This window comes from Vicugna pacos, chromosome 1 (genome assembly GCF_048564905.1).
Source record: "Vicugna pacos chromosome 1, VicPac4, whole genome shotgun sequence".
Classification (NCBI taxonomy): Eukaryota; Metazoa; Chordata; class Mammalia; order Artiodactyla; family Camelidae; genus Vicugna; species Vicugna pacos.
The window spans coordinates 21,769,515-21,784,827 of NC_132987.1; the positions used below are offsets into that span (position 1 = coordinate 21,769,515).

General features: G+C 40.8%; 1 protein-coding gene across 11 annotated transcripts in view; it reads right to left on the reverse strand.

The window, feature by feature from the left end:
* The window catches only part of SLC9A9 (solute carrier family 9 member A9), a 599,624-nt gene that overhangs the window by 182,427 nt on the left and 401,884 nt on the right, over positions 1-15,313 (reverse strand). For all 11 annotated transcript variants that reach the window (XM_072958726.1, XM_072958712.1, XM_072958718.1 and 8 more), the window contains 2 exons: positions 11,122-11,235; positions 9,451-9,562 (listed from right to left, as the gene is read on the reverse strand). In XM_072958726.1, the coding sequence (XP_072814827.1) occupies positions 9,451-9,562; positions 11,122-11,235 (226 nt within the window). The remainder of the gene's footprint in view (positions 1-9,450; positions 9,563-11,121; positions 11,236-15,313) is intronic.

Sequence of the window (15,313 nt, forward strand, 5' to 3'; positions counted from 1 at the left end):
CACATCACTGATATCAGGGTGCCCTCCACACCCCAGCCCAGGCCACCCTATTCTAAAATGATCAGTTTATGACTTTCCAGTCAAAACCCCCATTTGTGCTTGCAGCCAAAATGAGCTTCCTGCCAGGAAGAAAACAACCGGCAGGAAGAAATCTGCTGAGGAAGGATAGCACACAATTCTCCCGAGGAGTGTGCATTCTAAATTCTCGTTAACATGCATGCTTTCACATTTACTGGTGGAATTTAAAACAGCTCCAGGAAAGCCCAGTGACCTTTTTCAGGCACTGAGGGGAGTAGGTGGTGAGTGGGAGGGAGGATCCTGTAAAGGGAGATCAAGGTTATTATTCACAGGCAGGGCACCTGCCCCGGTGTCTCCTGCCCTTATGTGTAATCACAGTGCTCTAAAAGTTCCTGGTGCTTTGGGAAGAAGACCAGTGGTGGGCTGGGCAGTGGGGCTGGGACCCAGCCCTACACACAGATGTTTGGTCTGTCTGGGAAGAACTTGGTGGCTCAAACAGCATTTGAATGTTCCCAATATATCAGAGCAAATGCCAAAAATTCCTAAATTACATAATGGCCCTATGGACATTTAGCACAAGGTATTTTTTTTCTTAAGTTTTTTAAAACATATTTTTATTGAGTTATAGTCATTTTACAATGTTGTGTCAAATTCCAGTGTAGAGCACAATTTTTCAGTTACACATGAACATATGTATATTCATTGTCACATTTTTTTTTTTGCTGTGAGCTACCACAAGATCTTGTATATATTTCCCTGTAGCACGAGGTATTTTTAAATGTAACTGCTTCTTGCTCATTTGCACATTATGATTTACTTGAGTCAATCTTATTGACTTCTTCTGAACTCTATCCACAGAACCTGAGGGCAGAATTAGAGGGATTTATGTCTGGCAACAGACAGACTTATTTTTTGAACTTGGTTCGTGTGTCTTGATGGTTTCCTAAGGTTATGTCTACCTAATGTCAAAAACAAGCAAGCAATTAGTAAGCCAATTCAGGCAGAAAACAGGGGAAAATAATGTAGTCCATTTGTTTGCCTCAGTCAACAGGCTAATTTGGTTAAAACTATCAGTCAGATATTTGTGGTTATCTGTGACACTCTGGACATCCTGAAGGACTGAAATGTACACATTAACCTCCTGAATTAAATGATAAAAATACTTATTTTTCTGTATCTTCTTAAGACCTTATACTTGAAACACAGGGAGAGGTGACAAGCATTCTGGATTGTCTCTTTTTATTACTCAGTGTCTCTGAGGGGCTAGCACGCTCTCATTGCCTGTACTCCCTCCCTATATAGCGTGGTTGGGTTATCTATAAGGTCTTGACATTTTTTCACACTCCATAAACGTCTGAGTAGGTAGTGACATTTTGCATGTGTCAACGTGTCCCAGAAGGGGCTACAATATATTTTCCTTACAAAAACTGATACTTTGAGTTACAACATTTCGTGTTTTAGTGCCAGGTCTAAGTCAATGCTGGAACTGAAAGAACACAAACAATTGTCCTTAAATGGGGGGTGGGGGCAGGGGAGGGGGAGCCTTGGGTCTTGCCTTCCACAGGTGTGTCACTAGCACTTATGATTGGCCTCAGACTAGGTCCTTAGCGGTGGTCTGACAGTCACACCTTCTTCAGAATGAAAACCTTAATCTCTGATAGGAGGTTTTTCTGAGAGCAGTTGTGAGTGTTTATGAATCATGTCTCTGTGAAGCCCTAATGGTAATCTCGTCTTAGGTGGTTAAAGAAAGTGATGGAAACTCCCAACTGTTGAAAGTTTCCTAACTGGCAGTCCCTGTGCCAGGCATTTTATATATATTTTCAAGTCTGGTTTTCAACATTGACCATCTGAGGTAAATACCATTTTACAGTCAAGGGAGCTGAGGGTCACAGAGGGTTAAACCTCTCCACATGGCTGAGCCTACTTCAAAGCCTGAGCTCCCTGCATTTCACCAAAACAGTAGTTTCTATTTAGAAAATATTGTGGTGTGCCAAATAGCACAATCCAATTTGCTGCTTAAAGATGCAAGAGCTAATAACTTTTATTGTGAATTTATTTTGGAACCAAGTGGAGAGTAAGCTATTTTGACCTAATAGCAGGGGGAAACTCTGGGGCTGGCCACAGTTCGAAGCTAATTCTCAGATGTTCTGAGTTTATCATAATCACATAAAATTTTCTCAGACTCAAAACTATGAGGACTTAATGGGATCTGTGATTCACATGGGCCTAGTATGCTTGCCTACTTTGTCACAGCAATGCTGTGCATGGTTATTCATTATTTGAGATGCCTCTTTCTGTGATTGCTTGATACACTGGTTAGAACATTTTTCATGATTCATTTCCTGCATAAGCTGGTTAATCCTGTCCCATTTGAAGACCTCAGAAGACCTTCTCCAGTCAGCCACTTTGCTCCCGGACGCCCACCCCAGGCCACAGTGGGTACCACGTGAGAGGGGGAGGGGCTAGGTGGAAGTTCATCTCTTCTGATGGAGAAAAGGTCCTGAGCTTGTGCCTCATTACCTGGTTAGTGGCATTGTACTAATAAGGAAGAGAGAGTGACCTAATCAGTTGCACAAGATATACCCAGAGCGGGAAGGAGATATAGCACTGGAGCCCGCAGAGAACTGGATGCTGGGGGAGCGGGCTGCGGAGAGGTAGCCTTGGCAAGAAATGCTTGACAGCGTGACAGTTTCACCTGGGCTGTCTCTTTCTGGAAGTGTGAACAAAGGAAAAGAGAAGGAGAGAAAAAGTTCTGTTGCTTAGAGACGTCAGACTCTCAGATAACCCTTGTGTGTACATTTAAAGAAACCTCTTCCTTAAGCTGAAGTTAGGTTTAGCCCGATTCTTGATTCAAATCGCTTGGCTCATATAAAAGTCCCAGGGTTTTTTAATGAGATCTTAAATTTTTAATTGGAAATCAAAAATATCCCCCCAACACAAAGCAAACAAAGATCTGAAAAACATTCGCATATTCGAATGCCACTTTTGAGGAAGTGTTAACAGTGTTTACTGTTATGGATACTCAGGGAAGGCTTTTTTAGCCAGAAGTAAGTAGGTGAAAAATACTTTCCCTCATTTCAAAAACAAAAGGTTTTATTTGTTGATCCCTTTCCTTAAATTCTTTGTCGCTTAGCTTCCACCTGTGGAAGTGGGCAAATCTAGTCTGAGAGTTGCTTATGGGGCCCATTCTGGACCTGGAAGTTCCCAGGGCTGATAGGACAGGAATAGATAGTCCTTAAGTGGCATTTTAATGAAATGTACAATCTTAGCTGGGCAGACAATGTTGTAGGTTGTTCATTCATTTGCCTAGTCAACCTTCACTCATTTTTGGAAGGCTACTCAGGTTCAAGTAGGGTGCTGGGTGCTGTACAGAGTGAACCAGATGGAGAAGCATATGGCCTCACAAAGCTCCCTGTCTAGAGGGGCATACAGGCAGGCAAATCAAAAATCATGGTAGAATGTGAAGGGTACTAGGAGAGGAGAAGGACTGGGTGTTATGGAAATGGATGAGAGGGACATCCATGCGGCCTGCAGGAGTGACCAAAGCTTGCTACAGGAAGTGCTGTCTAAGCTGACATCTGAAGGATACAAGGAACTAGCTGAGTAAAAGAGTGAACATGGACATGGAGAGGGGTCTGGGCAGAGTGAGAACCCGAGTGAATGGGGGAAAGACTGCCACATACTCAAGAAAATGGAAGAGATTTGGTAACTGAATAAATATTGTTGTGCTGATCAGATTGGCAAATCGAGAAACAAGAAGCAAGACTGGCCTCCAGGAGGGTCTAAAGCCAAACAGAATAAGGTAGGAGGACTGGATTGATGAGAGAGGCTCAGGACAGAAACCACGAACTGTGATTATGTTCTGGGACGTGCTTCTCAAACTTGCCCGTGCACACAAGTTACCTGGGGATCTTGTTAGAAGGCAGTTTTGGACTCAGTTCTTCTAAAGAGATCCCAAGTGATGTCAAAGCTGCTGGTCCCAGGACCATACTTTGTGGTTTCAAGGATCAAGAAAGCGTGGAAGTGCCCCTTTTACATGGTGGCTGGTAATTGTCGTGGGACAGTCCTGGTGGCTTAATAGGGTTCCACTAATGTGAGTAGTCAGAGATACAGATTCCTGTTCTTGGCATTGCTGAAACAATAACCTTCACTCGTCACTTTCCTAAATTTCACTTATGTTTACTTCCTGGCTGTCACTGATATGTCAACTGGGGAAAACCACTTTTTGGTCAAAGTCCCAAATTGGCTCTGTTCAGGGCCTGATGGTGGCTCACCAAATAGACACTGAGAAATGTGGTCTCCTATACCTTGGCAGTGGTTCTTAAGCCATCCCTCCATAGAACACTGGGGTTCTATGCAGAGCATAGTGTTCCCAAAACTTGAGTAGTAATGGCAGTCTTTCCATCATTAAGGGGTAAAAGTGAATGCTAATGGGAAAATTGTCTTAATTTAAAGTTTTCTTCCATGACTTTCTCTTAGTTCTTTGAGAAAGAAGCTATTTGAAGGCTACTGAGCGCCAGTGGACAACCAAGTGAATGACAAACCACATTAGCAGCTGAGCCTGGCCATGCTGGGTGCTGTTGTCCTTATGGCTATGTCAGCTCACGGATGAGGTTTTATACTATATCCGTCCCCTGCCGTCAGATTTTCCTGGGTAAAACTCTTCCTAGTTTACGTGGTAGGACACATGAGGGTTGCAATGTCTCTTCAAAGTGCAGAAGTGGACAAATCGGAGAATCATGTTCTTTGACGCACTGTTGGGCTCCTCCTTCAACCTGCCCGGGTACTTCTGGGCCTCCCTTCTGTCTGGATCAGCCCGGCAGCTCCGCACGGAGCCTCTGTAGCCCAGTAGGCCACAGGCCCAGGTCACAGCGGTTTCAGGAAGGCTGCCAGGGCTCAGCTGGGCTTGGTATTTCCCCTCCTTCCAGCAACTTCTGGGCTCTTACTTAGTTTTAAATTACATAAAAATTGCAGCACATGGATTTGAATTAAAACAAGAGGCCTGATCTTTGTAGTATGCACCACATCAATAGAAAAGCTAATTTGTGCAAAGCACATCTCCTCCTTTAATTTAAACCACAGAGCTCTGCCTCTTCAGTTTCAAGGGACCTGAGCCCTGGGCGGGGCAGCTCACTCCAGGCATTAACTAGGGCTGTGCTGAGAGCGACAGGAACAGTTTCAGGGGAGCTTAGCGTTCCTCTTAAGCCCTTTGTGCTGGGTGTCACACGATACAGCAGAGCAGTTACGAACTTCTGGCCTTGAATTTAAAGAAGGTCTTAAAATGTCTCAGGGTAAACTTTCTCAATTGACTCTTAGCTGCAACCTAGCTACCAAAAACAGAATTTGCATTATTAAAAGCTTCTCAAGACAGAGAGAGCAGAGAAACCACTCTACTCCTGACCTTAAGACTATTCCTCATTTTCAAGTTCCAAGGCTGTGTGTGTGCATGTGTGTGTGTGTGTGTATTACTAGTCTACACAAAACAAATTGGGTAGGGTCTGTCCTAGGCAAGAAATTCAACCTGGGCCCTGACAGTCGCTTCATTTAGTTTAACTGGCTCTAGGGGCCAACGGTGGAGGCGGCCATAGAGGTGGTGAAGGTAGCAGTAGGGTGACATTTACTCAGAAACACTGCTGAACCGCAGCCATCTACACAGCTCCATGCCCTTGCTTCAGTGCTCTCTGCAAGTAGTGTGGGCCCACCACCACAAGCGAAGTCATGAGCAGCTGGACCCCTCTGCACACTGTCACCTCCACATGTATCCAGATTTGGAGACAGGTCTGATTCAAGTTTTATGGGGCCTAAAACTTATACAATGGGGACTCTCTTTAAGAAAAATGATACAAAAACATCTTACAAATTTTATATGCCACCAAGACACACTGCTAGGGCCCATCTTAGGGTCTTGGAAGGGGGACATGAGGGAGCCTGAAGCTCAAGCTTCTTTAACTTTACAAATAAATCCACTTCTGTTTGGAAAGCATCACCAGCTCTCCTCTGCCCAGTGTCAAAGGGGCATGCATAAGGTGAGGGTAATGATGACAAAAAAGGATTTGTCAAATGGTAGGTGTAACTGAGTAAGACAGAAATTCTGGTTCTTATTTGATTGGCCTTTGACCCATCTGTGATGCGAGGTCTCGGTGGACCAAGCTTGGCCCAAAGCCAAGCTCTCTCTCTCTCTTAGGCCACAAGCCACCTTAAGGGCAGGGCTCACATCTTTGTCTTTGTTCATTCAAATGCCTACCCAAGAGAGCCTGTCAGGGAGTGTCTGCTGAATGAGTAGCTGCGTGATGGATGGATTGAATATGTGAATAAATTCACACTCCCATTTTAGATTGAGGGTCATTGTTGTTTACCTTCTCTAAAGGACTCTTTGAAAAATGTTTTGAGCTATGTTAAAAAAGACTCCACCTACATTTTTAGTAAGGTATGAACAACAAGATTCTGCCAGAGAGCCTCTAAAGTCATGCTTCTACTGGACGACCAAAACCACTCTAGGCATAATTAAGAACATTAAACCACATTACACGCAAATATTCCTTAAGGGGGTTGGCTACTTCTTTCGGTTTCAGCAGCTGTTGTGCCCACACACCCAGAAAAGGCTAGAGGGTGTGTCATTTGATCTGCTTTTCACCTCCTTCTTTGGCTCACGATACCTTAAGTTTGACCTTCTAAATTCTTTATTTCTTGGCAAATAGATTTTAAACTTGAGGTCCTGAGTGAAGTATGGTATATCAGAGTCCATGCAAAAAAGCAAAGGCTGGTCTGGAGCATTTTCTTTTGAAGAAAAATACTGCCCTGCACATGGTGAGCTCCCCTGATCCTTCTTACATTCTGAAGAGGTGACTGGGCACAGCATAGAAACAGCCTGCAGCTGGGTGGGGTGTCGCCCTCATATGTGGTTTATTGCGAACTGGATAGGGGTCAGGTTTGCATGAGGGCAGTGTTAGACATGCTGGAGTTGGCCTGGCCTAGAAGGAGCACAGTTCTGATTTAACTTTTGTTCTCATGACCTTGAGGGTAAATCTGAAGTGGTGTCATACAGAGAAGAAGGCTCTACATTCAAAGTCAAGAGGCCTACTGGGTTCAAGTCTCAATTTCACCTCTAATCAGTTGTCAGATTGTGAACAAGCTACCCAAATTCTGCATGTCTTTCTCTCTCTCTTTCTCTTTTTTAATCTGCAGAAAGAGACCAATAATGCTTATCCTGTCTTGTCCTGGCTTTGAGTCTCAAAACATTGCTCACAGAAGGTCTTAGAAAGGTATAAAGCGACTTTTGAGTCAAGCATCTGTGATTCCGTTACACAACCATCTAACACAGCAATCTCCTCATTTTAAAGCTAAGACAGCATTTTAGTGGAAAATCCAATGTTCTTAATGTTAGCTGATGGGTATTCCCTGAATTAAACTAATAATGTCAATTCCGTTAATGTGATGGGGTTATTGATTTCCTTCTAGAGGGTGAAGATGCTTACCAGATAAGTAAGAATTTTAGGCTCTGTGGGCCATATGGTTTCTGTTGCAACATTCCTCTATCCTTGTAGCACAAAAGCAGCCACAGACAGGGTGTAAACAGAGGGGTACAGCTATGCTCCAACTTTATATACAAAATTCGTGTGAGCTAGGTTTGGTTCAAAGGCCATAGTCTGTTGACTCCCTTCTTTAGAGTATCATAAGGTAGCACCAAATTCTGGGTTTCCTCACATTACACACCATACTGCTGGCCTCAATTTTTAATGCAGCTCCAATCCAACAGCTAAGCAAACATAGAAGGTGCCAAACCCAGAAAACCATCAAGCCACAAGGTTATTTGGGCAGATACTTCACATCCCAGCATGGCTATTTAAAACTTTGCACTTTTCTCAAAATCTTCTTTGTAAAAATAAAGCATTGTTTAAAATAATGATATCCAAGTTTTAAAAACAAGCCATCATTCTCCAGAGTAGAGCTACTGATATTTTGATGGGAAAGAAGGAAAAGTGCTTCCCAACTCCTAGAAATGCTTTGCAAAAATGCCACCCACTGCTGCCTTCCTATTTGTGTGATTCACTTTTCCCTTTGCCTTCCCATGATGCAGTCAACTCATTACCAAAGTTCATGACTCTTCTAAGTCAAAGATCGCCTGTCAGCACAACTTGTCCTCTGTGTGACTCTCTCTCTCATCCTAGCATGTCTGGAAATGTAGAGAAGCACTGTCAGAGGCCCACAGAAGGGCACTTTTTAACTCTGGGTTTCCATTTGCCCGTATTTGATTAAATGACTCATTCTCTACCTGGGAGCGGCACTCTTTGCTATGTGGAATGGGCCAGGAGGGACCTGAAGGTGAAACAAGCCTCTTATTCCTAGTGCTACTTCTAAAAATGTGAATTTTGGACACGTAGTTGGGCTTGAGGTGAAGTCTCACAAACCTGGGCTTAGGAATGGTTTCATCCTCAGCCAAGTCACTTAACCTCTTTGAGATCCTCAACCTCAGCTTTCCATCCAAGCTGGGTTAATATCTGCTTCACAGGATAGATATATATATTGAGTAGTGAATAGTAGATATTTAATAAATGATAGTTTCTCTTACTTTTTCCATATCTCCCTGTATACTCCAAATTTTGTTTACTCTATTCTGAAGCAGTTTTTTGTTTTACTCTCATGTATCTTCCAATAAGCTGCCTCTGGGTGTAACGTGAGTGTAATGTAAGGGTACATACACACAGAAAGCATGTAAGGGGAAATGTCTCCAAACAGGGAGAGACTCTTGGTAGGAAAATTAATTGAACAGAAAGAAACACAATCCCCAGAGTAGTTCCGGTCAGCAAATTCATTTTGTTTATTTTCTATGGGGAAAAGGAAACTTCTGGTATGGTTTGAGAGCACAGACCTTGTCGGTTTCATCCACCTGTGCCCAGAACTGCTCTTGGCATTAGGTGAGTGTACAACTAATACTTGTTTTCTTAACTGACAGCTGAGCATACCTGAATATGATTCACTTTTGTATTAACCATGGGAAGTCCCTGGAGCTTTGCAATAGGGGAGGAGCAAGGGTTCTAAGGAGAAGGAGCCTTAACATTGCACAAAAATGACACCACTGACACCACTTACACACAATCTACCTTCAAGTATGGAATTTGTGAAATGATGATATAAATTTCCCCAAGTGAAAATTGATCTTAAATAGGTCAGGGGAAAGTCCAATGCCTATTCTAGGCCAGCTTCTGGCAGATACTGAACATTGAGGCCATTCCAACAAAATCCTCTTTCATTTTGTTTCCTTTCTGCAAAGAAGCATCCCGCTGTTGCTCAGAACTTACAGATAGCAGCGTGATAGTATGTACAATAGGATGAAGAAAAGTTATGCTTCCCCAGAAGGTCTCCAAGTATCCTCGTGGTTTCCCAAGTGCTGGGAAAGAGCAGCAGCACTAACATGTAATGTAGCTCACGTACCTGAGAACATCATCATGTGCTGAAAGTTCCAGGGGATCTTCCGTTTCCGGCCCAGATTCAGGAGGAAGGAGAGGGGATATATATTGCAGGCTCTGGCTACAAAAATTGCTAGCTGTAGATGAGCACAGGGCAGCATTGAGGAAAATGTTGTTGCAATAAAGGTGAAAGTCCTTGAGCTTTAAATATTATACCCTTAAGCTTCTCTATATTATGACCCAGAAAACAAGGATAAACATGTCAATACATATATGTCCAACTTGGTTCCAGAATTCGTCTTTCAATGTCAGCTCCTTTCCAGAAATAATGGAGAACTCTGTCTTCTTTGAACATATACTTGGTTTAAAATTGTTAACCCAATACCATTTCCATCACTGTAAATTTTCTCATCACATTTATGTTGCAGATAACTGACTCTAGGCTCAATTCTGCTGCAAGATGTGAGGCAGAGATCTTTCCGAGGCTGTGGCATTATCCTCTCAAGCAGCACGTTAGGAAGGATAAATGTGCTTCAGCTCATGATTATCATCTTACTTTCCATCAGTTTATACTCCCTAAATCTAGCAAGCTTCACTTATTTTTTTCTTTTAGTGGATTTAATTTTGAGAGGAACTGCCTGTCTAAATGTATAACACAACTGCTACGTTAAGAGATGTTTCATTGGAATCCAAGCTTTACAGTTAAAATCTAGGAAAATGGTGGTAGTCATCTCTTCCCTTTGTCATCCTGGACTCCTCCCCTGATTGTCTGTTCTAGTTTGTCCTCGGATGGGATGGGGTTATTTGGGAAGAGGGAGCTTCTTTCTAAGGTACAGATTTTGGATTGAATTTGAAAATTCACTTGACTGATGAGTGAAAAGAAAACGGGAGGCAAATACAGTTGGACTGGGGCTTCCAGAGAGGAGGAGTCAACTCTTCTGGCTGTTAGGATCACCTGCCTGTGGTCAAGGCAGCATCTGCCCATTTTCCAAGTGGCAAGAAGGACAGAAACTTCTGCTGTCCCTGGGGACATCTGGAGTAGCTCTGTTTTTTCAGATAGACATCCACTGGAATGCTTACACCCCTGGCTTAAAGCTAGAAAAGCCCTATGCATTCATTAAAAGTGAGGTCTAGATTCTACCTGTCCTACTGCTTATAGGGAAGGGTCTGTCTTATTAAAATAAACTTACATGTGCACAATGCTTAAGATATTGAAAGCACATCCATCATGTTAATTTCACTTGGTCTTTACTCTGTCTGTCCTATTTTCAAATTCCTCACTGGAAAAAAGATTTTTCCATCTTGGAATAAAAAATATTTCTAAAGTTCTAAATTCTGGCTCTCTTCAGATACACTCTAATGCAGATTAAATATATTTCTCTATAAAAATGGATTGACATAAATTTTTATGTAAATGATTCATAATTTTAGTTAAACGTATTTTGAATATTTGAAAAATGTCATTCTCCTTTATTTTTCCCCCTTTATTTCCCTCAGTATTTTTCAAACTTCTTATCCTGAATCATAAGCAATTAATTAAGGGTGTTAATTTCTTAGGATACTTTTCTCCTCTAATTAGATTTACTTACCTGCCTTGAATTTGAAATTACTTTAATAATTTAACTGAATAATCACTAATGGTTAAGTAGTTTGTTCTCTTCTCTCATCACCCCATGCTCTGTATTTCAAAGGATACAAAGGCTCCAAGTATGAAAAGAGCATTAAAGATATGATTCTGGAATGTGAACATGGCCAGGCCCATGTAACAGAAGATGACGTTCTCAGCCAAGAAGTTCATAAATTCAAACAACTGAAAATAAAACAGAAACCAAAACCCATTAATTATGACTCAGCTTTGAATCCACTTAATTTCTTGTTATTGTATTTGGTGCTTGGAAGGGAAAGCCATCCTTTGGCCTCGTGCTAAACCTCTGGAAGGGTGGAGTGGTCCCTGCCTATTCTGCCAGGCCAGGTGACTCTATCCTGGCTTTCCACTCAGTGACAGATGCCACAGCCATGTCAACATCCCACCCTCCTTTCCAACCACAAGGCTGCCAGAGATACCTGTTGGTGAGATCAACCAGCATGACCTTCCATGGGACAATTCCTACTAGGATAATAGAATATTTCCTATTACAGAAACAGAAACTACATGATTTGCTCAACATGTACTGTCATGAATGATGCAAAAATTGTTTAGCCCTTTCTAAACCAGTAGGTACACTTGAGTTCCTAGACCCTCAAGAATTAATTAAAAAAACAAACAACTTAGCTAAACTACTTTCCTTTGGCAGGCAGGAGGGACAAACTTGGAAAACTTAGAAACGTATAATAAGGATGAATGTTGATTATATTTCAACATTAGAATGATCAATATATTTCAAACTTCAGACAATGAGACTCATTAAATTGACTGATGTAGGTATATCCATTAAATGTCTACAATTTCTAGCTGGTAAAAAGAAAATGATTAATCCCAGGGATCAGTTTATTCAGCAAGAACACAATAGATACATCAAATTCAGTCAGAGGAATAGAGCAATAACACGTTATGCTGAGGGATCTCCCAAGACTTACTCTTAGACCATTAACTAAACAATTTAAGTTGAACATGCAAAACGTTCTCCAACTTCCAGATTAGAAGTGAAAGGGAAATGTATCCAGGGGCTATAGCGAAGGCAGGTTTGGAAGAGGCTTTCATTTATGTTCCAGACTTTTCATGTGGAAGTTTCTGAAACTTCATTCCGAGACCAACATAAATCACTCTGTTAAGTAAATGTCTCTGGAGGCATTTCTCTTGACTTTTTAAGGACTCATTATTTTTTCATGTAATGTATTTACAGCCCCACAAATAACGCCCAATACTTGTTCACTGACAGTTGACAGAGAGAAAAGCAGGATCTTGTCAGACACATTATTTAAAACCAGCATTAGAAAGAAAGGATTAAAAAGACATAGCTTCTTTGCTACAGGATGGTCTTTCTGCAGCAGCAGTGATCATCAGTTATCCTGAGCACTCACTTTGCATTCGAGGCCAGCTCATCTAAACAAACACTGTCACCCACATAACTACAGGCAACTTGTAGACATGGGGGGCGGATGTGGGGGATGGGAGAATATTTCCTACCTCATTGTGTCCTTATTTTTTCAAAATTTGAGATTTGGCCACTGTCTTAATCTGCCAAAACACGTTGGGCTGCCATAACAAAATACTACGGGCAGGGTGGTTTAACTAACAGGAATTTATTTCTCATAGTTCTGGGGGCTGGAAAGTCCAAATTCCAGGTGCTGGCTGATTTGGTTCCGGTTGGGGGCCTCTTCCTGGTTGGCAAATAGCAGCCTACTTGCTGTATCCTCACATGGCAGAGAGCAAGAGAGATTTTCTCTCCTGTGTCTCTTCTGAAAGCACTAATCCCATTCATTGAGGGCTCCACCCTCATGACCTGATTACTCCCCAGAGGCCCTGCCTCATGTTCCATCACATGGGGATCAGGACTTCCACAAACGAATTTGTTGGGGTTGGGGGAGAGACATTCAGTCCAGAGCAGCTACCCAGGTTTTGAGATTAATAATCACATGCTAGGGTTAAATTCCCAAGGCCTCTCCTTCTCTAGCCTCCATCTCAAGTGTGTTTTACCCTAGAGGGGACATTTTGCTGACTGGGATTCATTCAGCCTGTTCTTAGTGGTCATATCCCCAATTTGCCTCTGGGGTCCACCTCTTTTCCCACTCTTAGCCCAGTGTGTTTGGTTCAGAAATGTGTATAATGAATTCAGTAATTATTAGCTGGAGTTAGAACTTCTGATTGTGAGATGCAAAAAAGAAAAAATGTAAGTTAAACAAACAAAGGATATGTTTGTGTATGTCTGAATCCATTAAGTGTATTAACATATACATTTACACATAATTTTTATTTCACTTTATGGATATTTGACATCTGTATCAATTTTTTTAACCATGAACATGTTACTTTCACAGTTTAAAAAATTAGATTAAATTAGAACAAACATTTTAAAGTAGAATAAAATGTTTTCCAAAATTTTCTTCCTTTTAGCCTTAGCAACTCTTCATTTGTTTAGTTTCAGGAAATTATCAAGCGTGTGCATCTAGTTTTAATATTTTTCTTATTTTCTTTAAAAATTATTTTTAAATGAAGAAAAATACAAACAAAAAAAACACACACTTATCTTTCTGTGGAGCATCTTTTTCAGTGATCTCTTCATTCACAGATCCGAAGATTATATAGACAACATGCATAGTGCTACATAAATCTGACCATATTTTTATATAATTTACTTTAACTAACTAATATTTTATAAGCTTCTTTTCATGGCAATAAATATGAATCTGCTAAACCATTTTTAATGGCAGCATAATATCCCTTTGTGTCTTTGTACCAAATTTTATTTCACTGTACCCATTATTACCTATTATTGGATATTTGATTGTTTCAGATTTTCCTGTTATAAACAATGCTGCGTTGAGCATCTTATACAAATCTCTCTCCTCAGTTGAGTGATGACTCCTTAGGTGAAATTCCTAGATACAGGGTACTTTTGTCAAAGGATATACATTCATTTTTCTTTTTCAACATACTACTAGTCTGCCCTTCAGAAAGATATACCAATTTACATCTCTAATAATGGTGCAGAGGGTGCCCTTTTCCTCACACACTTGCCAAAATTAATTTTTATCAATTTTCCAAAACCTTTGACAATCTGATAGACCCACTTATTTTAAATTGTAGATGGTTGTTAGCATTTTAAAAAAGGTTCCCTTCATAGCGAGGCAGCAGCGCTGATTAGCACTCCTCTTCTATTTATAACATGTAACAACACTCCTCTGAATGAATAGCTTCATGATAACTTCCTTCTTGGGCGCACTTACTGAAAATGTGTGGGCAAATTCAACTTTGGGTTTCCCATGCAAAAATCTCCTGAAGACATGTTTCAGAGGAGAATCTATAGGAAGGCTCAGCTGACAGAAACCACCAATTTGAACATGAAACCTTCATTGCCTGAGTCTGACTCAGAGTAGTCAGTTACTGAGGGAGCAGATTTATTGGTCAATTCTGAGAAGAAGAAAAAAAAAGAAAAAGAGAACCAACTCTACCCCAAAACCAGTAAGAATAATAACAACAACAGACAAACTTAGTCGATTCAGTTTTCAATGTGAATAATCTCAAATCTACTTTTTTCCCACTCAGGGTCAATGAAAAATAACTTCAATCAACATTTTATTTATCCAGCACAGTAAACAATATTTGTTTTATTTCCATGAATTCACAGTTTGTGAGCCTTTGGAGGGGACCCAGGTTAAAAGTAATCTTTGCTTAGCAAAGCTTTTCCTCAGGGAGAAAAAAATAAAAAGCAAGTTAATAGTGCAAACAAGACCAGGGAAATATTTAAACTGCATAAGAGGACAATCTGTGTTTAAAAACTCTGAAAGTTCTTGGTAACCACTCACATGTTAATTGAACAACTTAATCTGGTCAGCAAATCATGTTTTCTAAAGACTTATTCAATACTCTGCTTTTAAGTCTGTGTTCCTTACTGTACTCTAGAAAGTAAAAAAAAAAAGTCATATCTACTTTATAAAACATGTTTATTATTAATTCTGATTGACTTCTTCTCCTATTAGTAAAAGAACTTTCCTGCATTACGATGGTTCATGGACAGAAACACTACAGCAGTTCACTCTACCCTGCTTAACTAATACTACTAATTAAATTCACATATATTCCTCAACATGGCTTTAATTCGGCTTAGTAAAGTTTTACCCAACCTACTGACTTTCATCTACTTGTCCAAGTAATGCACTGAGATTCATTTTAACTGGGATGTTAAAGAAACTGCAAAGCTGTAATAAAAGTGAAAGAAAAGGTAGAA